Below are 25135 nucleotides of genomic sequence, written 5' to 3' on the forward strand. Positions count from 1 at the left end.
TGTAAAAAAAAACATGGCGTTTACTTTTTATATCTAAATAAAACACAAAGCAGTTTGGCTAATGGCGATGAAGTCTAATAAACAAGCTTTTTTCTTCTCAAACGCCTCCTTCTGGTTCAGTACAACAGTTTGGCCAACAACAATAAAACCAGTAGTGACACTTCTCACATCGAATACACAATCTTCACAGCCTGCTTTCTGTTCGATTGCGATGACAAAACACTTGATACAGTTAGCAGTTAAAAAAAGGACGAGTGAACATTCAAGTCAACAAACTAAAGACTTTATAAACAAGTTGTGACGTTCACGACATATTACCACAGCAGCTGAAGAACGCTGTATTGAGAAAATAAAAGCAACATCAAATAGTTTTTCTCTTCCGCTGTATAGTTTTAGTGTGGGGACAAGTGTGTCTGTCTCCAAAATTATCCACACTTGTCGCCATCTAACAGCAGTGTGCTCTTAAACACATGCCGGCATGCCGGGAAGCGAGGGAAAATTTTGTTAAACCAAGCTTGGCTCAGTGTACTCCGATTGGAAATTTCCGGAGCAAAGTGCGTGTAGTTTTAGACCTCCATGATTGTCAAGTCAAACGACGCTAGTGCGCATGCGCCTGACTTCGTGTTGCCTAAAATGCATTAATAAATGACGTTTTTTCAGTAATCAAAAAAGTAGACGGTATTACTAACCGTTTGGAATGTTATCGTGAATGATCATTATATCGTTTATTGTGACATCCCTAGTCCATTAACAAGTAAAAAGTTAAAGGGCAATCACGGTATGTTCTTGCCGCAGATGCTGGTCAATTTTTGAGGCCATTACGGCAAATGATAAGGGCGATCGCGGCATGTGCCGCCGTTGCCGTGGTTAAATTTGAGCCCTGTATTACGGTTTCAAAATCTTCTCAATAATTCCGTTATGCCTGACTGTACCAAACGAAAACGGACAGTCGTTTTTTTCTGTCTCTTTTGCTTTGGCGAGTCTGAAAATAAGCATCTCCCAGAATTCTCTGCGCAGCACAAGTCCGCAACATGGGGGCGTGGAGTGAAAGAGGAAGCAGTGAGTGAAGTGTGTTCCACTTTGTAGTAGATAAGAGGAATTGTTTTTTGCAAAATCCATTCTTTTAAGTTATGCTGCTAACAAAATGACAAACGAAAACCCTGGGAAAACCACGAATGGTGCTGCTGGTAAGAAAGTGTGCCACATTCGTCTCTGTTCCAAACCAAAATAGACTCACACACGGTGCACCATGTCAAGGGAACGCACTTGCTGCACACCGAACTATTTGATAAGCTAACATCACCCGGAAAAGATGAAGCCAGTGAAGCTAAACGTCAATTTGTGAGGTATTTACATTATTAAAAGTTAAAATGTAAGTTAACTTTCCTGAGCAACTGCATTTTTAAAACTGATGTACAAATGTTCTCTGTAGAGGACTCTGATTCCCTGAAAGTAAAAATTTAAACACAGTGGATGTCTCCGCACAATTCTTTGCACTTAACAATATATATTTTTTGTAATTAATATGATTAGAACATTTTAGCGTACATCACAATAATATTGTACCGTGGCCCTAATACCGTGATGTGAGATTTGGATATAGTTACATCCCTATTGGTGGCCCTGCGATGAGGTGGGGACTTGTCCAGGGTGTACACCGCCTTTACGCTCGATTGTAGCTGTGATAGGCACCAGCGCCCCCCTCAACCCCAAAGGGAATAAGCGTTACAAAATGGATGGATGGATGGACATCCCTATTGGATATTATTGGTATATTCCAAACTAGTTGACATTTTACTTGCTATATTACAAAACTACTTAATATTTAATAAACAGTTCCACTTCATTGTAACACAATTGCTTCAATTGCAAATTATTATACAACCAATTCCGTTGACTAAATATTATGCTCCATATTAGCTATAAATATCTATATAAGATGTACAATGTTTTGATGATAGTCATCATACCACCTAAAACATCCCCCACCCCCTCCTGTATGGGTGAAGTGTTTATGATCCAACCAAACACTCCAAGCCACCCTAGTGTGGGATATTTACATGGCCTTTAAGAGTTTCATAATTAGAGGCATGACGTGTCGCACAACAGCGTTGGTTTCAAGTGTGACACTGCCCCACTATTGTCCAGTTGTCCTTTTCTACACAGATGTCAGTTTTCTTTCCTGTGTCGTTTCCATGGTCTAGGCCCAATAGCTGAACATTCTGTCCCTCCACATTGACTGTGTGCGAGAACTAATCCAACAAGCCGAGGACTTCTAAATGTTAGTCATAAGTTCACAATTGAAATGTCATGTGGTCACATTCCTTGGAATATAGAGAGGCTTTTGAGCAAAGGAGATCATTTTCACGAGACAGCGGAGCATTTGGAGGCTGCAGAGCAATGACTGTTTTACACAGATACTGTCGTAAGGCAGGGAGAAACGAAGTAGAAAATTGAGGCTTTTCCATGCCTACCACTACCATCTTGGACTTGGCACGAGGGATGTATATCATTAGGATTTTTTTGATACCTACAGTATACCAATACACATATTCCTTACCGATACCAATAAATATCGATACTCTTATCGGTACTTCAACATACGTAATTTAGTGTCCAAAAATATGAAAATATTATTTTTTTATTACCGCAAGGGGTGGTAACATCCACAACATCATGAAGCAATGCAATTAGTTTGATTTCTCAAATAATTTGGTTCCTGGATATGAAGTCAGGGTTGACATGCTGTGGCGCTAATTCAGCTGTTGGCAATGCACTGGGTGATTTTTGTCATTTCAGCTCATTCAGCTTTATGGGATTGTGAGTATAGAGGAATATAATGCAATGTTGGTAATATACAACTAGTAGCACTCACTACTAGCAGGAGTTTGCAGATATAATGGATAACTATGACTTTCCACATCTCTTTTTTTATTGCTATGATGAAATCATAGCCTTCTGTCGCTTAGTTAGCAAAATACCTGATATAATTATTTGCAGATGTTTATCAAACTTCCAGGAAATGTCCAAAATGGAAGAAGGAACAACTTATCAGCCTTTGGGCCTTATCTGGATAATTTTTACTATGTTACCAAACATGAACATTACAAGCTTCTACAAAACCCAAAACCAGTGAAGTTGGCACATTGTGGGAATCGTAAATAAAAAACAGAATACAATAACTTGCAAATCCTTTTCAACTTATGTTTAATTGAATACGCTGCAAAGACAAGATACCTAACGTTCGAACTGAAAAACTAGATTTTTTTTTTTTTGCAAATAATCATTAACATAGAATTTAATGTCAGCAACACATTGCAAAAAAGTTGGCACATGGTCATTTTTACCACTGTGTTACATGGCTTTTAACAACACTCTGTAAAGGTTTGGGAACTGAGGAGAACTGTATTGACAAAAATAAAAGCAATATTGTCCACACCTGTCGCCATCTAACAACTATTACAAACTCCAACACTTTGTTTGAATGCCTGAAACATGTTTATTTAACAAACAAGAAAATCTACACAAACAAAAAAGTGCAGGAGTTCCTTGGCACAGTAGCAACTTTTATAAAGTCAAATAACAATTTGAGTAAGTAAATAGCTCCTTGGAGTTTTGAATCTCTAAAACAATTTGGATCCCCTGTCACACAAACAGGCTGCATTAATATGTATTCTTTAATAACGGCAAATCCAATTGATGAAATGACTCCAAATTCACAAGTGTTGATATTGACAAACCATTAGCAGGCCAATCCTCTAGCATATTACACTTTATTACAACATTTAAATACATATAATAGGTTACATTATTAACATCTTTATCAAGCCATGATCACAACAATCCACATTTTGTATTAATATGCATTATTTGGCATCTTAACACATGCAGTATGTACTGCAGCAGCATACACAACTACATCAGGGATACAAATCTCGCACAACTGCTTTGCTTTTTGTATGGTTATGCTTTATTCTCTGCAATAGAAAATAAACTGAGTTTAGTTTGACCTCTTTGAATGAGAACTGAACTTTTTGGGAATATTGCCTATCGTTCACAGCCATTATGAGAGACAAGAACACATTCTAAGGGTGATAAAACATGCTTGATAGATGTGGATAAGGGAGTCATTGTAGCCGTCAAAGCCCTCTAATACAACTTCAAAACCCTCTATCAACAATTTATATACACACTGCAAGTATATATGTATATGTATTGTAATAATAGACAGGTTCATAAAAATATGAAGTATCGTAAGTTCCAAATGGACTATAAGCACGTACCCTTTTCCTACACTTTGGACCTTGCTGCCTTTAAGACGGAGCGACTAATTTATGGATTTTTCTTCGCTGGCGGCAATCGTAAAAATTATTTAACATGAAAAAAACCCAGCAAAAACACTAAGAGGGTTTTTTTTGTTTGGGCTATGGCGCCATCCTTTGAACGGGTTTGTTCGCTACAGGTGCTGCAATGTCCTTCGATTTACCGGCAGTGCTTTATTTTTTTCAACCGAATTGTCGTTAAATTGTCGTTCTACTCTTATGGATTCTTCATTTATTACTCCAAGCAACGTTTGTAAGTTTTACAGTATGACTAAAACTGTTTGTACATACATACAACTGTTTCTGAAGCAACGCACTTAAAACTTCCGGCAGCAAATGTGTGTTCATATTTCTGGAAACAAACACAAGTGTGTTTTAATCATGGCAGACTTGGTAACAAAGAAGATGACTATTTTTGGACAAATAAGGATTTCCAACCTCATCTTTTTGAAGCTCAATCTAAAGAGTAGGGCTGGGCGGTATGGACATAAAGGTATATCTCGTTATATTTGTACTTAAACACTATTCAATATATATCTCGATATATTTTCCGGTTAAAGTATACATATACAGATATTAATTTTTGAGCGAGATTTACTGTAATTGAAGCAGTGGCACTTTTATTAACCTAGTTAGTCAAGATAGGTATTAACAGCACAGAAAAGTTTAAGTAACACAGAAGTACATAACATAAATAAAATAGAAAAACATGTTTTCTACGTAAAATAAATAACACAGCTGTGCAAATAATACAACATTTATCAAACTCAGACAAAGAATCATTTGCAGGCACCTTTTAATTCCCAGTAGACGATGTAATGGACTTTCACACATGTACGGTTCTGGTCAGCGCCAACTAAATGACTTGACCTAATTTGTCCAAATGTGGCCAAGTAGACACATTGTCGCTAAAAGGAAAATCTACACAAGAAAATCCGATTCTCTGCCATCTTTCACTATTTTTTAAAATGTATAAATCGCCCCCTTAAATATTCCATCTTTCTTTTCTCTGACTCTCACGTTGTCATTCGGGATGTCTGTTGTGATTTCCGTTCCTGGTTCGATGTCCTGTCCTACCTTGCCTCTGATTGGCCTGTCCCTAATGTTTTGCCATAATCTCAACCAATCGTGACTCATCATAGTAAACAACAAACCAATCATGGATATTCTTATATGTGCAAGCACGTCTTTAAAGGAGAAAGGGGAGGGGTTTAGTATCCCATGGAGTTTTGCGAGGGAGTGACCAGCAGGGGAGAACAAGGAACACAACAAATAAGTGGCGTTTGGTCATTTAATATATCGATATATCTTACAAACTCGATATATTGCCCAGCCCTAATAAGGAAAATTTTATAGAAGCAGCACAATGAGAGGGTAAAATGTTGGAGCAGACGCAAGCTGAAAGAGTGATGTCGGCGTGACTTGATGCTGAAAATGTGGAACTTGGAGCGAAGCTATGTCAATATAGATTCGTCCCATTAGCTGCATTGCTTGTCAACTACAACGAGCTGGTTATTACAAATTACAATGCAAAAAAACCCCAAATCTTTTGTCTTCTTGTTTCTCATAAGGACTGTTCCCTTTTACTCTCTCTCTCAATCACACAGACATGCTTGACGTAACAAATAAAGGCCCAGGTCTATATCTTATGTCATCAATAATTTATTTTTATGTTCCAGTTTTTTTTTTACGTATTTCCATTTCCATTTAATAAATGTGATGGGAATGTCTTATGACCAATGCACAAATGTTTTTAAAAGTTGCAAGTGGTGAAAGGAAAAGAAATGTAAAATTGCATCGATATGCATAAATTAACGATGCATCAATAATTATTTTTAATTGAATCGTAGCTCCTGAATCGTAATTGAAAGGTGACCAAAAGATTCCCACCTCTAGAAATTGACTTTCATTTCATGTGAGTATAATAAAGAAAAATACTATATTGTGATATATATTATCAGGATATAGAATTATCTATCTCTGGATATACAGTACAGGATTTTCCCTAGATTGCTAAAATACCTGGTCTGGTGGGGCGTGGTCACAATTACGCATTGGATTATTTGCATAGTTTGCAATGATGATATGATTTTCTTTGAAAAGGTTCAAAAGATGTATATATACATTTGAAAAAAAATCTGTGTTATTTATTAGTATTAACATACATTTTTATATTGTATCGTTTTGCTATATTTTCAATTGTTGCTCCTTTTTGTATAATGTACCTGTTGCGAATTTTTTAATGTTGCAAATTGTTCAAGTGTCGAGAGACTTAGTGATTTTTTCTTTATTAAAGATGACTAGCAACAAATCGAGCATCTTCTTTGGTGGTGTTATAGATTGTATCTGTGTTGAGAGACTCTACTTCTGTCCCTTGATAAGTCTGACGAAAGAAGCGAGTTGCAGCACGTTTTTCTAGCTCGCTGTCTGTGTGTATATCTGGAATATCAAAGTTACGTCCACATCGTAGACATGCTGACTACACTCCAGAAAATCGCGTGCGTCTGGTCTACGTCATCACATCATCCGGTTTCGGAGGCGCTGATTTTGGTAATCAAAGTCAATTTTTGGCAACCACATATTTTCGGTGCATCCATCCATCCATTTCCTGCCGCTTATTCCCGTTTGGGGTCGCGGGGGGCGCTGGCGCCTATCTCAGCTACAATCGGGCGGAAGGCGGGGTACACCCTGGACAAGTCGCCACCTCATCGCAGGGCCAACACAGATAGACAGACAACATTCATTAGTCAATAATGCGCAAATAATAAGCTACTGTATATCTATATCTATTTATACTGTATGGACCTGCTGGTGGTAATGGTTTATGTTCAAGTGGTTTTAGCTTAATGTTATTTTCTCCCATTGAAACAAAAGTGTTTGTACGGGAGGTAAAATCTGTTTGAATTGGGCAGGTTGTTATCATATACAGTAATTGGCAATAAAATTTGAGAATAGCGTCAGACTGTGTGTGACTTGTTCTGCAGGCTACAACTAGACACCCTCATTTCTTAAGGTGTTGCAGCTATGATTTTGCCGTGTCGGATCCACAATTAACTACATTAAGTGGAAACCCTGCAGTAATTCTGTCCGTATCACACTAAATAAATGTTAACAATGTGGTTTGTGGATGTTTTTGATTAATGAGGCAGACTTTCAGGTGATTTACTGCTGTTAGACAGACTATCTGTGTTGGCCCTGCGAGGAGGTGGCGACTTGTCCAGGGTGTAAAGCCTTCCGCCCGAATGCTGCTGAGATAGGCTCCAGCGGCCCCGAAAGGGACAAGCGGTAGAAAATGGATGGATGGATGGATGTTGTTGTTGTCTACTTCAGTGGTTCTCAAATGGGGGTACGCATACCCCTGGGGGTACTTGAAAGTATGCCAAGGGGGTACGTGAGATTTTAAAAAAATATTCTAAAAATAGCAACAATTCAAAAATCCTTTATACATATATTTATTGAATAATACTTCAACAAAATATGAATGTAAGTTCATAAACTGTGAAAAGAAATGCAACAATGCAATATTCAGTGTTGACAGCAAGATTTTTTTGTGGACCTGTTCCATAAATATTGATGTTAGAGATTTCTTTTTTTGTGAAGAAATGTTTAGAATTAAGTTCATGAATCCAGATGGATCTCTATTACAATCCCCAAAAAGGGCATTTTAAGTTGATTATTACTTCTATGCGTGGACATCTTTATTTATAATTGAATTACTTGTTTATTTTTCAACAAGTTTTTAGTTATTTTTATATCTTTTTTTCCAAATAGTTCAAGAAAAACCACTACAAATGAGCAATATTTTGCACTGTTGTACAATTTAATAAATCAGAAACTGATGACATTGTGCTGTATTTTACTTCTTTATCTCTTTTTTTCGACTAAAAATGCTTTGCTCTGATTAAGGGGTACTTGAGTTAAAAGAAATGTTCACAGCTGGTACATCACTGAAAAATGTTGAAAACCACTGGTGTACTTTACTTGAATGTACTATTTTTACACTGTATTATTAACACAGCCCTAATTCTATTGGCTATTCAAATATTTTTTACAAAATACAACAGTTACGTTTTTACCCACTGGATGAGCTTGCGTTATATCACGTATTAAAAGTGTGTTTGAGAACATTCTTAAACTTATCACTTATCAAATTGTTCAGGCAATAATGATTAACATGTATGTAGTCCTGTCATCTTTCTGTGTGGAGTTTTCATGTTCTCCCTGTGAAAGCGTGGGTTCCCTTCGGGTACTCCGGTTTCCTCCCACCACGAACAACATGCACCTCGGGTTAGGTATAAATTGGCCCTCGTGTTTGAATGTGAGTGTGAATGTTGTCTATCTGTGTTGGCCCTGTGATGAGGAGGCGACTTGTCCGGGGTGTACCCCGCCTTCCACCCAAATGCAGCTGTGATAGGCTCCAGCACCCCCTGTTACCCCAAAAGGGATAAGCGGTAGAAAATGGATGGATGGATATAGACTTGTTACAGCATCTGTATCTTTGAATTATTTTTCCTGTCTGTCTAAAGGCTGACATGTTGACAGGAAGAAAGCAGGCGTTGCATCATCACCGGCTGTCAATAGCAATGTCATTATTACGTAATGGTTAGCTGGCTAAAAAAAAATAGCCACATTTTTTTTCCAAAAACTTTACAGTCCTCCTGTACTCACCCATTAAGGAACTGGTACCAACAAATATTGGTTCTTGGCGCTGACTTTAGACATAAGAGGAGATCATGTTGTAATTGTAAGGTTCTTTAATAAATCATAGACAATCTGTGGGTTCGGATTATTTCCTTTCAGGGCATGCTAAAACAGGAGAGAAAGTTCCCATTTCCAGTGTTATGTGGATTAGGGAAACAATATAAACATTTCATATCATGGTTCTTGTGACTAAAATGATCACAGTCCCTATTATTATAGCGGTATTGCTGGGTTGCAGTCACCTGACCTCAAAGCACTTCAGGGTTTCAGGCGATCGTCTAAAGTCCCAAAGGTCTGCTGTTTATTTTCCTGAATCAGTGCAAATTTGGGTGTATCTTGAAAAGTTTCAAGGCAGATATACAAGCGATACAAATATTTAAAATGGGATGGAGTGGATTTTTACATTCTTAAGAAAAATATTTTTTTTGAAAGATTTAAACCAGGGGTCTCAAACTCAATTTACCTGGGGGCCACTGGATGCAAACACTGGGTGAGGCTGGGCCACAAGAAAAGATTTCTTAAAAAATCTGACATGCACTTTTTAATTAATTCACCTTCTATGAATGGCCAACCCTCACAATTTTTCCGGGAGACCCCTGAATTTCAGTGCACCTCCCGACAATCTACCGGTGCAACCATTTTCCCGAATTTGTCCCAATTTTCACCCGGCCGACATTATTAAAGGCTGCCGTGACTGCACTGCCTTTAACGTCCTCTAAAACAGTGGTTCTCAACCTTTTTTCAGTGATGTACCCCCTGTGAACATTTTTTTAATTAAAGTACCCCCTAATTAGAGAAAAGCATTTTTGGTTGGAAAAAAAAGAGATAAAGAAGTAAAATACAGCACTATGTCATCAGTTTCTGATTCATTAAATTTTATAACAGTGCAAAAATATTCCTCATTTGTAGTGATCTTTCTTGACCTATTTGGAAAAAAAAGATATAAAAATAACTAAAAAAACTTGTTGAAAAATATACAAGTAATTCAATTATGAAAAAAGATTTCTACACATAGAAGTAATCCTCAATTTAAAGTGCCCTCTTTGGGGATTGTAATAGAGATCCATCTGGATTAATGAACTTAATTCTAAACATTTCTTCACAAAAAAAAGAAATCTTTAACATCAATAATTATGGAACATGTCCACAAAGAATCTAGCTGTCAACACTGAATATTGAATTGTTGCATTTCTTTTCACAGTTTATGAACTTCATATTTTGTTGAAGTGTTATCCAATAAATATGTTTATTAAGTATTTATGTATGACTGCTAATTTCTAGAATATTTTTGATAAATCTCACTTGTCCCTTGGCATACCTTCGCGTACCATCAATAAGAGGACTACTGCACTACAAATCATCATTGTGCACGCTTTTACATCACACAACCAAAGTGACAGCTCTATATCATGTTGTGCGATACTTGTGCAGAACAACGTTGGTGGCTGCAAGACGCACTTACTCAACAACCATACAGGTCACACTGAGGGTGGCCGTATAAACAACTTTAACACTATAACAAATATGCGCCACACTTTGAACCCACACCAAACAAGAATGACAAACACATTTTGGGACAACATCCGCACCCTAACACAATTTAACACAAGAAAACAAATACCCAGAACACCTTGCAGCCTAACTAATGGATGCCCTGAAATTAAGGGGACTCCCGGGTAAATTGGGAATGTTGGCAAGTGTGACGTTCTGTTCATATTAAACTCACGGGCCGCACCTACATTAAATTGTCATATCAAAGTGCGGGCCGCAAAATAACGTTGTGGGCCGCATGTTTGAGACCCCTGATTTAAACCATTCATCATCACCAGAATGTGACTGCCTGCTACGACCTCACTTCATTCGAGACTTAAGCAGATTTAAAAAAAGAACATGGCACTTAAGCAGAATTTAAAAAGAACAAATTGGAGGCACATCATTGATTTACATCCGGAGGGGGTCCACACATTAAGCATTAATCTGTGTTGGACTCCTTCGTGCTTAGCCAAGTACTGTATTTGATTGACAAAACGAGTGCCATGCTGCTAATGATGGTAATTAGAAAAAGGATAAGTTTGATTGCATTTGATTTTTGCTACAAATATTAGTCACATCTGCAATTCATGTCTGCAGCTGTTTTTATGGTATGAAGTTTATATTTTAGCTCACTATTTAGTATTTAGCTATAGATGTCCTTGTTGTTCAGCAATATTTGCATGCAAAATCAAGATTTAGTGTATGCTTTTGAACCTACGAGAGATTTATTTATCGAGTTTATTAAAAATATTATGGATATTTTATTGATGCCAACAAATATCACCGAGGACACTATAATGTGGTCATCTGTGTTGAATAAAGTGCTTGTCTTTCCTGCACATCTAAGCTTTTAGTTTCTCTTCTGAAAGTTAACAATGAAATGATTAGACCAAAAAGAACAATATTTATTACTCTGATTTAATATGACATTTAGAGGTGGGGATAATAACATATTTTTAAATGCATCACAATTCGGACATGGATGATTATAGAATCGATTAGTAAACGTTGATAATCGATTTACTTATTGTAAATAAAGTAATGCCGCCGGAAGTTCTAAAATGTGTCTGACTGCAGCAAGCAACCTCACCAAGAGATCCTTCCAGCTCCTTTTGTATTGGACACTTATGGCCCTGTTTGCACACATTTTCCTAAATTTAGTAAATGTGGGCACTAATTTAACTGTTTCTTATTCCAAATAACTGCTAGTATAGCAGAGAATAAACTTACATTTGCATCACAGAAAGTTTCACAAATCAAATAATCAAACATTTTACAAAGTGATCGCCACAGACATGATCATATCCATCCATTTACTACCGCTTATTCCCTTTCGGGGTCGCGGGGGGCGCTGGCGCCTATCTCAGCTACAATCGGGCGGAAGGCGGGGTACACCCTGGAAAAGTCGCCACCTCATCGCAGGGCCAACACAGACAACATTCACACTCACATTCACACACTAGGGCCAATTTAGTGTTGCCAATCAACCTGTCCCCAGGTGCATGTTTTTGGAAGTGGGAGGAAGCCGGAGTACCCGGAGGGAACCCACGCATTCACGGGGAGAACATGCAAACTCCACACAGAAAGATCCCGAGCCTGGATTTGAACCCAGGACTGCAGGACCTTCGTATTGTGAGGCAGACGCACTAACCCCTCTTCCACCGTGAAGCATGATCATAGTCCGATTGTATTCCACAAAATGATAAAAGGGATATTTTTAAGAGCCATTTTTTTTTTTTGACACACTTTAATTTTTTCGCTGATTTTGTTACCTTTATGAAGCTCTTTCCTATATCTATTTGAACGACTGGAACACCCAAGAACAGAACAACAACATAGCATTTTCTACTCAACTCTACAGTCACTCGCACTTGTTTTAATGGTACGCTCAAGCTGCTTGACCTTAATGTGAATTAAGCCGCGAAAAAGAAAAACAGACCTGACGTCATATGCAACCCAGCAATAGTTGTATGTGCTCAAAAAGTACTTATACAAACACTGACATCTTTTGAGTTTTTTTTTAAATAACTACACCTAAAAACACACTTGTTAGAAAACCCATTATTTTGCATGTTATATGTTTGTTATGGTTTACTGAAAGTGTTTTAGTGAAGTGAAGTGAATTAAATTTAGGTTAAGTTAGAGTACCTATGATTGTTACACACACACTAGTTGTGGTGAAATTTGTCCTCTGCATTTGACCCATCCCCTTGTCTACCCCCTGGGAGGTGAGGGGAGCAGTGGGCAGCAGCAGTGCTGCGCCCGGGAATAATTTTTGGTGATTTAACCCCCAATTCCAACCCTTGATGCTGAGTGGAGGTAATAGGTCTCATTTTTATAGTCTTCGGTATGACTCGGCCGTTTGAACTCACAACCTACCGATCTCAGGGCGGACACTCTAACCACTAGACCACTGAATAGCGGTTTTCTCTAGCGACTCAAAGCGCTTCTACATAGTGAAACTTAATATATAAGTTACATTTAAACCAGTGTGGGTGGCACTGGGAGCAGGTGGGTAAAGTGTCTTGCCCAAGGACACAACGGCAGCGACTAGGATGGCGGAAGCGGGGATCGAACCTGAAACCCTCAAGTTGCGGGCACAGCCCCTCTACCAACCAAGTTATACCGCCCCAGTCTTAATATGTTATGTTTTAATGGCTAAGCTTTTGTTTTAAATATTTGATTGTACTGCAGCACTTTAAGATTTTTAATAACCAAAAGTGTGTAACAAATACAATGTTATTATTTTTTTATTCCTGTTGGGTGTTGCGTCGTCTCACACCTCTCTAAAAACTCCTCAGTATTGTAATTTTCGATCACACTGTCAGAAAGACACACACACTGTTTCGAGAGCACAACTTGCATGTTCAATGTGCACAAATAAAAAGCTTGGATGCTCAGACAGTATTTGGTTCATACAAGCTTAGATTGGGGTATGTCGTTTATCAGTGGGGAATGACGTTAGTTTATCAAAGTCACCAATCACGTTTTTTTAAATTTTTTTTATTTAAAACGGTAATACTAACCGTCGGGCGTTTTACCCCAGTTGTCATTAACGTTTATCATTACATCCCTAATGTGGCTATTATTGTATTGAGTGTACGATGAACATTTGGTTAACCTTAATGCTAAAAAATGGCTTGGTAAACAAACACCTTTTACAAAGCTCTAATATTTTGGTCCAAAGTTTTCTTTCAATAACCTTTTGGAAAATGAACCTAATAACTGCATTTCTGTCTATTGTATTCTGTTTGGAGGGCACACCAATGCTATTAATTTTATTTTATTTTATTTCATTTTAATTGGTTTTATTTTTTTAAGTTTTTCACATAACACCAGATTACACCCTAAGTAATTTAAGTACTAAAATTATTTAAAACCAGTCTGTACCTTCTTTTAATGTGTATTTGTTATAAGTCCCAACCACATAGCCAATCAGCAATCAGTAATCTGGGCCAATGACATTGTATTGTTTGTGATTTTTGAATGTCCTTAACAATGGCTAAAACAGTTTTTGGTGAAGCATGATGCCAATCTTGATCCTAATTTAGTGTGTTTGAATCAATGATGTGCATTTGCTTCACCTGACATCTGCAGATCAGTTTAAGTGAGGATCTGCAAAGGGGGGAATCAAAGGTCCCCGTTTAAGTGTGCCCTTATTTCTTACTCAGCACCATTTGCTTGTTGTGGACAGGTGTGTAGTGTTTATTCTTTTGGCAAGTTCAATTTTGAGTCGATCTCATTCAAAAGGTCACCATTGAGTAATTACAAGGCAACTGAAGGTTGTAGAGAAAGCTTCTACAGCTTTGAAGGATGTAATGCAATGCCATAGTGGAAGCCCCATGGCTGACCAAGAGAGTCTCTAGCTTCTAGTTTATAATAATAGCAACAGCTGCAATTCTTTTACCTTCCCACCAATTGCCATTTTCAGCTCCATATTCTGTGTCCAATGTCTGGTAATTCAAACAGTGTTTTTGTTGAACTTAGAGGAAAGGAGTTGTTATGGATTTTGCATCTTGCAGCGCTAGATATTCTTCGGCTCTGTTTTTTTTTTTAGTGTTCATGCAATAGTTTTATGATTTTTGGGTTGAACCTAGGAATAAACATGACTAAAAACCTATTTGTAATATTGTAAATGTAATATGTTTTTGTTTTTTGCTGTTGTAGGCTACTTAAAGCAATTCGGGCATGGTGAACATGAAAATAGCAGAGGTTGGTGTGGGACAATTTTGGATGAAAAACTTCTGTGATTTAGTGAGTTGTGTTTCTCAAGCTTTTAGATGGGCTTTCTTTAGTTTTACCCAAAAGATTATTAATGATTATTATAATATTATTATATTGACTTGTGGAATTTTGGGACAGAACTATGATGGGATTTGTTTCAGGTTGTAGTTTGTCATGTTTTTTAACCGTTAAAGGTCATAACCAACTTCGGTCTACCAAATATTTAAGCTTTTTTGACACTAAGACTAGTAGTACTAGTAAAAAGATAAACTAATTTCACTAAGTGTATTAGTTGACAAAAGTTAATAATTGAGAATGAACCGTCTCAGAATGAAACTACAAGAGGTCATGGTTCCAAGGAATGAAAACCCCCCGCAACCCCAAAAGGGAATAAGCGGTAGGAAATGGATGGATGGTCACTAGGGGGATATTGAAAACTGTATTTTACTACTTTGCTTATTTAAATGGTTGGCTATTAGATCACTATAATAGGATTAAATGGAATTAACGCAAATGCACATTAGGTTCTTCTCCGGAAAACCCTATAATTTTTATCGAGATGTCCTATTCTCTGATGCTTTATCTCCCCATTGGTTGCCTGGAGACGTGCAGTAGGATGCATTGCAACCACAGAGAAAGGTCAGGAAAACCTTTGCAAAGTTAGTTATCTGTGTGGAGGAGGTGGGATTACAGTGGATTGGTCCGAGTGGCAAAGGCGTTCTTAAGCACAACACTGCAAACTATTTTATTAGCTATATGTTTTCTATGAGCTGGTTAACACAGTTATTGGAGTATGAGGATTACAAACAAAGGGAGGGGGTGTGTGCTCACACCATCCTTATATTTTGCCAAAAAACCTTATATCATATAAAGGTCCTGCGATTACATGATCGTGATCGATAATAGCGATTCATTTAAGATCGATCATAGTGATCAGCTTTTCGCATTTTCACCAAAATTTTAAACATGGCGGAAATGTCTGCCAGAATTTACCATAGTAGTAAACAGTAGGAAAGCAACAACGCATGGTATTATCCTGCATGGAACAATCCACCTTTTTTGACCATGATCTGGTGTTTGTCTGTGAATAGGTGTGTGTTTGCGTACGTTTGCGTGTGTTTTTGTGAAAGTGTTTTTGTCCGTGTATGTGATCGACATCCCGTTTCACCGTTACTATAGTCAAACACGTCACAACGTATTTAATGTTCAATCAGCATTGTGTCTCTTTGCTCTTACACAGCTGGAAGTGCAGCCAGAAGAATACAATAAAGAAATATGACTAACACTAGCATAGAAGTTGAAACACAACATCGTAAAGGAGCAGCGCCTTTAGTGACAGACTCAGTAATCCTGCACTGAATGCAGACTTGTAGGCACTCACATGTCTTTGTGACTGAACTACTGTATTGGTCCCGACTGGGAGAATAAACACACTTATTATTTAAGTCATTTTGTACATCGCACAGTGACAAACCCGTGATATATCAAGTATATTCGATATATCGCCCATCCCTACTGCATATATTCCCTTTCTCTCAACTAAATCAACTTTGAGTTTGTGGATAAATAAACATTTTGCTCCTGAAATAATCATACAACATGTTTTATGTGTTGGTACACATTATTTTACACTACCTCAAATTCAAACTGCATTTTAATGCACTTTTATTAGTTGTAAGCTACTAGGCGTGCCAAAAAAGATTTTCGAAGAGTCGCCATTCCTATTTGTAATAATTCTTAAAAACGACTTTTTTTATCTGTCCTGTCCAGACACTCAAGCAAATTGTATTGTTGCTGTGGATTGCCCATATCTGCTGTACAGTTTACTTTAGAAAACGGAAGTGTGGGATACTTCTGTTGATGCCTTGTTTGTATTTGAGTTGAAAGTTATGCCGGATAGTCGACCCTTGAGTTAAGGAGGAACAGTGTGGTTTTCCTCCTGGTCTTGGAACTTTGGACCAGCTCTGTACTCTCGCAGGGTCCTTGAGTGTGCATGGGAGTTTGCCCAACCAGTCTACATGTGCTTTGTGGACTTGGGAGAAGGCACTCAACCGAGTCCCTCGGGAAGTCCTGTAGGGAGTGCTCAGAGAGTATGGGGTATTGAACTGTCTGATTGTGGCGGTCCGCTCCCTGTACGATCAGTGTCAGAGCTTGGTCCGCCTTGCTGGCAGTAAGTCGGAAACGTTTCCAGTGAGGGTTGGACTCCGCCAGGGCTGCCCTTTGTCACTGATTCTGTTAATAACTTTTGTGGACAGAATTTCTACGCGCAGTCCAGGTGTTGAGGGGATCCGGTTTGGTCGCTGCAGGATTAGGTCCCTGCTTTTTGCAGATGATGTGGTTCTGATGGCTTCATCTGGCCAGGATCTCCAGCTCTCACTAGATCGGTTCGCAGCCGAGTGTGAAGCGACTGGGATGAGAATCAGCACCTCCAAGTCCGAGTCCATGGTTCTCGCCCGGAAAAGGGTGGAGTGCCATCTACGGGTTGGAGAGGAGACCCTACTCCAAATGGAGGAGTTCAAGTACATTGGAGTCTTGTTCACAAATGAGGGAAGAGTGGATCATGAGATCGACAGGGGGATCGATGTGGCGTCTTCAGTAATGCCAACGCTTTATCGATCCGTTGTGGTGAAGAAGGAGCTGAGCTGGAAGGCAAATCTCTCAATTTACCGGTCGATCTACGTTCCCATCCTCACCTATGGTCATGAGCTTTGGGTTATGACTGAAATGACAAGATCACGGGTACAAGAGGCCGAAATGAGTTTCCTCCGCTGGGTGGCGGGGCTCTCCCTTAGAGATAGGGTGAAAAGCTCTGCCATCCGGGGGGAGCTCAAAGTAAAGCCGCTACTCCTCCACATCGAGAGGAGCCAGATGACGTGGTTCGGACATCTGGTCAGGATGCCACCCGAATGCCTCCCAAGGGAGGTGTTTAGGGCACATCCGACCGGTAGGAGGCCACTTTGGGAAGACTATGTCTCCCGGCTGGCCTGGGAACGCCTCGGGATACCCCGGGAAGAGCTGGACGAAGTGGCTGGGGAGAGGGTAGTCTGGGGTTGCCTGCTTAGGCTGCTGCCCCCGTGACCCAACATCGGATTAGCGGAAGAAGATGGATAGATGGATGGATGGTTTACGTATTGCACGATTTAAAGTCTTCTTCTTTGCACTTTGCACTACTTAGAAAGTTTGAGTTGTGTGTTTCTGGAGGTTTTCTGCACTCTTTGCACATTAACTGTAACCTGACTCTCGCCAGACCCTTGTAGTGGAGGGTTAGGGTTAACCCTAACCCTAACACATGTGTGGAGCTCAACGAACCACAAGAATCTGGCGAGAGTCAGGTTACATCAACTGTAGTTTGTGCATACCTTTCTTGGCGGCCGGCTTTAGAGCCGCTTGTTTGGATGCACAGTCGTTTTCGTAGGATTTCAAAACACGGACATAGTGATGCTGGCTTTCAGGGGGCTGATTAGGTTTGGTGTGTTGAAGGTTGAGGTTTTTTGCTGAAATGTTTGCAGAACGTTTGGCGCAAATAGCACGCTAAATTTGTGATTGATTGGCTTACCCTAACCCAGTGGTTCTCAAATGGGGGTACGCGTACCCCTGGGGGTACTTGAAGGTATGCCAAGGGGTACGAGAGATTTTTTTCTAAATTTTCTAAAAATAGCAACAATTCAAAAATCATTCATAAATATATTTATTGAATAATACTTCAACAAAATGTGAATGTAAGTTCATAAACTGTGAAAATAAATGCAACAATGCAGTATTCAGTGTTGACAGCTAGATTTTTTGTGGACATCTTCCATAAATATTGATGTTAAAGATTTATTTTTTTGTGAAGACATTTTTAGAATTAAGTCCATGAATCCAGATCTCTATTACAATCCCCAAAGAGGGCACTTCAAGTTGATGATTACTTATGTGTAGAAATCTATATTTATAATTGAATCACTTGTTTATTTTTCAACAAGTTTTTAGTTATTTTTATATCTTTTTTTTTCAAATAGTTCAAGAAAGACCACTACAAATGAGCAATATTTTGCACTGTAATACAATGTAATAAATCAGAAACAGATGGCATTGTGGTGTATTTTACTTCATTATCTCTTTTTTTCCAACCAAAAATGCATTGCTCTGATTAGGGGGTACTTGAATTAAAAAAAAATTCAAAGGGGGTATATCACTGAAAAAAGGTTGAGAACCACTGCCCTAACCCACCCACAGCACAGTATGGGTAATCTCGCCAGTAGAAATGATTAAAAATAAATAAATAAATAACATTTAAAAATATTATTTGTATCAGAAGTGGTATAATGTCATACTTCCTCATATTATCTATTCGATATTTATCCTGCACCCTTCTTGCATACTTTTACTTGTAAAACACAACTCCCTTATCCTAATTCTTATTATCTGGCAAAACAGATGCGCATGAAATGTATTGAGAAACGTAGTTACGACACATCCCACCTTAGTTCCATTCTAATATGTTTATCAGCAAGGGCTAACTGGAAGAGCCAAAATATGTATTTTGGACGGAGCAAATTGAATCTGTGGCCACAAATAAATGAATATATGGCAAACACTGAAACGTGTGTGGGGAGTGCCAAATGTCTATGGTGAGCGCTATCGCAGGAAGGAGAAGCTTACGATCGCTTGGAGGCACGGGACATAATGAACACAAAAATTGATTTGATGATGTTATTTATTTTTTATTTTTCCTCATAATTCATTAATCTGATCTCGATTTAAAATCGATTACTCGTACAGCCCTACTATCAGTATGAGACACAACCTACATTGTTAGCAATGCTATCAAGGTCTGCTTATTGTACATTGAGGCAGCCTTTAAGGTTTTTTCCCCATCTCTTGTTATGAAACCGAATAAATTTGTAATATTCACAATTACTGTTGAGTTTTGTGTCTGGTTAGATTTTTAAGTTCCACAAAAACTGAAAAAGTAGAGCAATTTGAAACCCTGATCAGTATGAGCAGTTTATTGTAATTGTGCAGATGTTTGTGTTGGTTCCTGAGAAAGAAGTAAAACACACTGAAATCACCTTTTTTATGTCTTTTTATGAAATGTGAAGGTATATCCTGAATAATATACAGCAGGTCTCTTAACTGCTCAGACTGTTCACGTTTGTGTTGAAAGGATAATTATTCATTGTTATATTACAACTTTTTCTCATGAAATTAATGCTATCAATGCTAATGTTTTAAATTATATACCAAGTATTTAAATATTGACTCCCAGTTAGGTGCAATGTTCTTGTGTTCAGACAAGGTTGCTTGTGTAGAATGTGTTTCCTACTTGCTGACAACTCTTACACAAAAAACTTTGTCTGAACAGAGGAATATTGCAGCTATCTATTTGAGATGACATGATGAACGCAATCAATATATTGACAAGTCTTTTCTTCTTTCTTGCAGGTATGGCCTCACAAGTCTTGGTTTACCCACCACACATTTATCAAACCCAGACAAGTGCCTTTTGTAGTGTGAAGAAACTCAAAGTTGAGCCCAGCAGCTGTGTGTGCCATGAGAGGGCACATCCGCCGACTTATCTGAACAGAAGAAACCTTGGCATTGTCCACCCAGTAAAAGCCCGCTCGTTCTTGTGCCAAGACCTGACGACGAGCGGGAAAGCAGGGCCAGATTTCCCTGTTAAGACTGTGGTGGTGCGCGGTGTCCAAAGACAACAGCCCGGGAAAAGGGGTGGAGTTTTGGGCCCAGCTGCTGTCCGGCAGCGGCAGGAAGCAGGGGTTGTCCACAAGCAGGACAAGGAGCAGCAACAGCAGGCAGACACAGCAAGTGGGAGCAGCAGTGGAGCAGCAGGAGCAGGAGGAGGGGGAAGGGGAGAGGGCTGCAGTGGAGGAGGTGAGGGAGGTGGAGAAAAGAAGGAAGAGGGTGTCACAGAGGCAGACGGTGAAGGTTTGAACTCGGCTGACAGCTCCCAGCGATGTGGACAGAAACGTAAAAGTGAGGAGCTGGATAACCGAGGAAGCACCATGCAGATTGTGGAGGAACTGTCAATGTTGCCCGCCATGTTGCAAACAGCGAATGTAGGAAACGCAGCAACGACTGCACCTGCAACCGTGGGGGCAGTAGGGGGGCCTTCCAAACAGGCTGCAGCAGGGGCAGCGAGAGCATGTGATGGGGACTATCAGGTAGTACAGCATGAGGTTCTTTGCTCCTTGAAGAATACTTACGAAGTGCTGGGTTTTTTGGGACGTGGCACATTCGGCCAGGTTGTAAAGTGCTGGAAACGAGGCACGGGCGAGGTCGTGGCGATTAAGATCCTGAAGAATCATCCTTCATACGCACGACAGGGTCAAATAGAAGTAGGCATCCTCGCACGTCTGAGCGGGGAGAACGCAGATGAGCACAACCTGGTGCGAGCCTTTGAATGCTTCCAACACCGCAGCCACACCTGTTTGGTGTTTGAGATGCTCGAGCAGAACCTGTATGATTTTCTGAAGCAGAACAAGTTCAGTCCACTGCCATTGAAAGTAATTAGACCCGTGCTACAGCAGGTGGCCACAGCTCTGAAAAAGCTGAAGGGGATGGGTCTCATTCATGCAGACCTAAAACCTGAAAACATTATGCTTGTGGATCCAGTGAGGCAACCCTACAGGGTGAAGGTGATAGACTTTGGCTCAGCTAGCCATGTGTCTAAAGCGGTCTGCTCCACGTACCTCCAGTCTCGGTACTATAGGTGAGTACAAATCAGTAAAAAATTATTTTTAATGCAGCTGCAGCCAGTATCGTTTGGTGGTAAAACTGTTGGGTTAAAAATGTCCTTCCTCAAGCAAAACAAGGAAATGTCTCCATGCTGCACAACATCCTGCTAGGGAAGGAGCCACATACCACTTGCACTTAAAAAGAAAGACTTCACTGTATTTATTGCGACACATTTTTCAGACCCCATAGCATGGGAAAGAAATTATGTTATGTAATTGGAAGCGATTTCATCTTTGCATTTTGGTTTCATCCTTTAATTACTAAAATGATTTATGGATATTATTTTGTATAAATGTATGCTGTCGTTAATTTAACATTGTTTGGTTACTTACACAAATTACCACTTACATCATACGTACATCATTACATTGTGTTGTATGTTGTTATTAACGCTGCAATATTTTTAATTTGGGATGTGACTTCACATTCTACCCCTTTCAACAACTGTAGGTGATTGCATTGGGAAATGTCTTGTTTGTTCCCCCAAGGTCTTGGAGGAACCTAAAATACCAACTAAGTGTGCTTAGTCCATACTTATAAATATTTTTGGTTCGCTTTTGTGTGTTTGCACCAACACAACAGCTATCGACTACTTTAATAATTGAGTACCCTATCAATTAGTTTGTTCGATTAATTGAGTAATCTGATAAAACACACTTAAAAACCTTAATTTGTATAAAATAATTGAAATAACCAATCATGTGTATATTTACCATTACCTTTATTCTTTTTTTTTTTTAGTAAAATTCACATGATCAACATTGGAATTGCACTTTTAACATGTGCGTATTAAAAAAAAAAAGTAAACTCTCTGCTGCTCGCTGCAACACAGATTACAGCACACACTGCAGCTTTTGTGCAGAAACTATATTAGCATATTTAAAGTTTCGGGTTCCGAGCGCTCCTCACAGTCTGCATTTTATTTTCTATGAACAATTTAGTCAAAGCAACAAAATATCCATCCATCCATCCATCTTCTTCCGCTTATCCGAGGTCGGGTCGCGGGGGCAGCAGCCTAAGCAGGGAAGCCCAGACTTCCCTCTCCCCAGCCACTTCGTCTAGCTCTTCCCGGGGGATACCGAGGCGTTCCCAGGCCAGCCGGGAGACATAGTCTTCCCAACGTGTCCTGGGTCTTCCCCGTGGCCTCCTACCGGTTGGACGTGCCCTAAACACCTCCCTCGGGAGGCGTTCGGGTGGCATCCTGACCAGATGCCCGAACCACCTCATCTGGCTCCTCTCAATGTGGAGGAGCAGCGGATTTACTTTGAGTTCCTCCCGGATGACAGAGCTTCTCACCCTATCTCTAAGGGAGAGCCCCGCCACACGGCGGAGGAAACTCATTTCGGCCGCTTGTACCCGTGATCTTATCCTTTCGGTCATGACCCAAAGCTCATGACCATAGGTGAGGATGGGAACGTAGATCGACCGGTAAATTGAAAGCTGTGCCTTCCGGCTCAGCTCCTTCTTCACCACAACAGATCGGTACAACGTCCGCATTACTGAAGACGCCGCACCGATCCGCCTGTCGATCTCACGATCCACTCTTCCCCCACTCGTGAACAAGACTCCTAGGTACTTGAACTCCTCCACTTGGGGCAGGGTCTCCTCCCCAACCCGGAGATGGCACTCCACCCTTTTCCGGGAGAGAACCATGGACTCGGATTTGGAGGTGCTGATTCTCATTCCGGCCGCTTCACACTCGGCTGCGAACTGATCCAGTGAGAGCTGAAGATCCCGGCCAGATGAAGCCAACAAGACCACATCGTCTGCAAAAAGCAAAGACCTAATCCCGCGGCCACCATACCGGAACCCCTCAATGCCTTGACTGCGCCTAGAAATTCTGTCCATGAAAGTTATGAACAGAATCGGTGACAAAGGGCAACCTTGGCGGAGTCCAACCCTCACTGGAAACGTTTCCGACTTACTGCCAGCAATGCGGACCAAGCTCTGACACTGATCGTACAGGGATCGGACTGCCATAATAAGACAGTCCGATACCCCATACTCTCTGAGCACTCCCCACAGGACTTCCCGAGGGACACGGTCGAATGCCTTCTCCAAGTCCACAAAGCACATGTAGACTGGTTGGGCAAACTCCCATGCACCCTCAAGAACCCTGCCGAGAGTATAGAGCTGGTCCACAGTTCCACGACCAGGACGAAAACCACACTGTTCCTCCTGAATCCGAGGTTCGACTATCCGGCGTAGTCTCCTCTCCAGTACACCTGAATAAACCTTACCGGGAAGGCTGAGGAGTGTGATCCCACGATAGTTGGAACACACCCTCCGGTCCCCCTTCTTAAAGAGAGGGACCACCACCCCGGTCTGCCAATCCAGAGGTACCGCCCCCGATGTCCACGCGATGCTGCAGAGTCTTGCCAACCAAGACAGCCCCACAGCATCCAGAGCCTTAAGGAACTCCGGGCGGATCTCATCCACCCCTGGGGCCTTGCCACCGAGGAGCTTTTTAACTACCTCAGCAACCTCAGCCCCAGAAATAGGAGAGTCCACCACAGATTCCCCAGGCACTGCTTCCTCATAGGAAGACGTGTTGGTGGGATTGAGGAGGTCTTCAAAGTATTCCTTCCACCTATCCACAACATCCGCAGTTGAGGTCAGCAGAACACCATCCGCACCATACACGGTGTTGACAGTGCACTGATTCCCCTTCCTGAGGCGGCGGATGGTGGTCCAGAATCGCTTCGAAGCCATCCGGAAGTCATTTTCCATGGCTTCCCCAAACTCTTCCCATGTCCGAGTTTTTGCCTCTGTGACCGCCGAAGCTGCACACCGCTTGGCCTGTCGGTACCTGTCCACTGCCTCTGGAGTCCTATGAGCCAAAAGAACCCGGTAGGACTCCTTCTTCTGCTTGACGGCATCCCTCAAGGATTACCGCCACGACAAGCACCAACTACCTTGCGGCCACAGCTCCGATCAGCCGCCTCGACAATAGAGGTGCGGAACATGGTCCACTTGGACTCAATGTCCAGCACCTCCCTCGTGACATGTTCAAAGTTACTCCGGAGGTGGGAATTGAAACTTTCTCTGACAGGAGACTCTGCCAGACGTTCCCAGCAAACCCTCACAATGCGTTTGGGCCTGCCAGGTCTGTCCGGCATCCTCCCCCACCATCGCAGCCAACTCACCACCAGGTGGTGATCGGTAGAAAGCTCCGCCCCTCTCTTTACCCGAGTGTCCAAAACATGAGGCCGCAAATCCGATGACACAACTACAAAGTCGATCATGGAACTGCGGCCGAGGGTGTCCTGGTGCCAAGTGCACATATGGACACCCTTATGTTTGAACATGGTGTTTGTTATGGACAAACTGTGACGAGCACAGAAGTCCAATAACAAAACACCACTCGGGTTCAGATCCGGGCGACCATTCTTCCCAATCACGCCTCTCCAGGTTTCACTGTCGTTACCAACATGAGCGTTGAAGTCCCCCAGCAGAACAAGGGAATCACCCGGGGGAGCACTCTCCAGTACTCCCTCGAGTGTACCCAAAAAGGGTGGGTACTCTGAACTGTTGTTTGGTGCGTAAGCGCAAACAACAGTCAGGACCCGTCCCCCCACCCGAAGGCGGAGGGAGGCTACCCTTTCGTCCACTGGGTT

The 25135-nt window shown here is 40.8% G+C and overlaps 1 protein-coding gene across 2 annotated transcripts in view; it reads left to right on the forward strand.

Moving 5' to 3' along the window:
• hipk3b (homeodomain interacting protein kinase 3b) overlaps window positions 1–25135 on the forward strand; it is an 85654-nt gene that overhangs the window by 20042 nt on the left and 40477 nt on the right. For both annotated transcript variants that reach the window (XM_061880622.1, XM_061880628.1), the window contains exon 2: window positions 20208–21492. In XM_061880622.1, coding sequence (XP_061736606.1) covers window positions 20208–21492 — 1285 coding nt within the window. The remainder of the gene's footprint in view (window positions 1–20207; window positions 21493–25135) is intronic.

Source organism: Nerophis ophidion, linkage group LG02 (genome assembly GCF_033978795.1).
Source record: "Nerophis ophidion isolate RoL-2023_Sa linkage group LG02, RoL_Noph_v1.0, whole genome shotgun sequence".
Classification (NCBI taxonomy): Eukaryota; Metazoa; Chordata; class Actinopteri; order Syngnathiformes; family Syngnathidae; genus Nerophis; species Nerophis ophidion.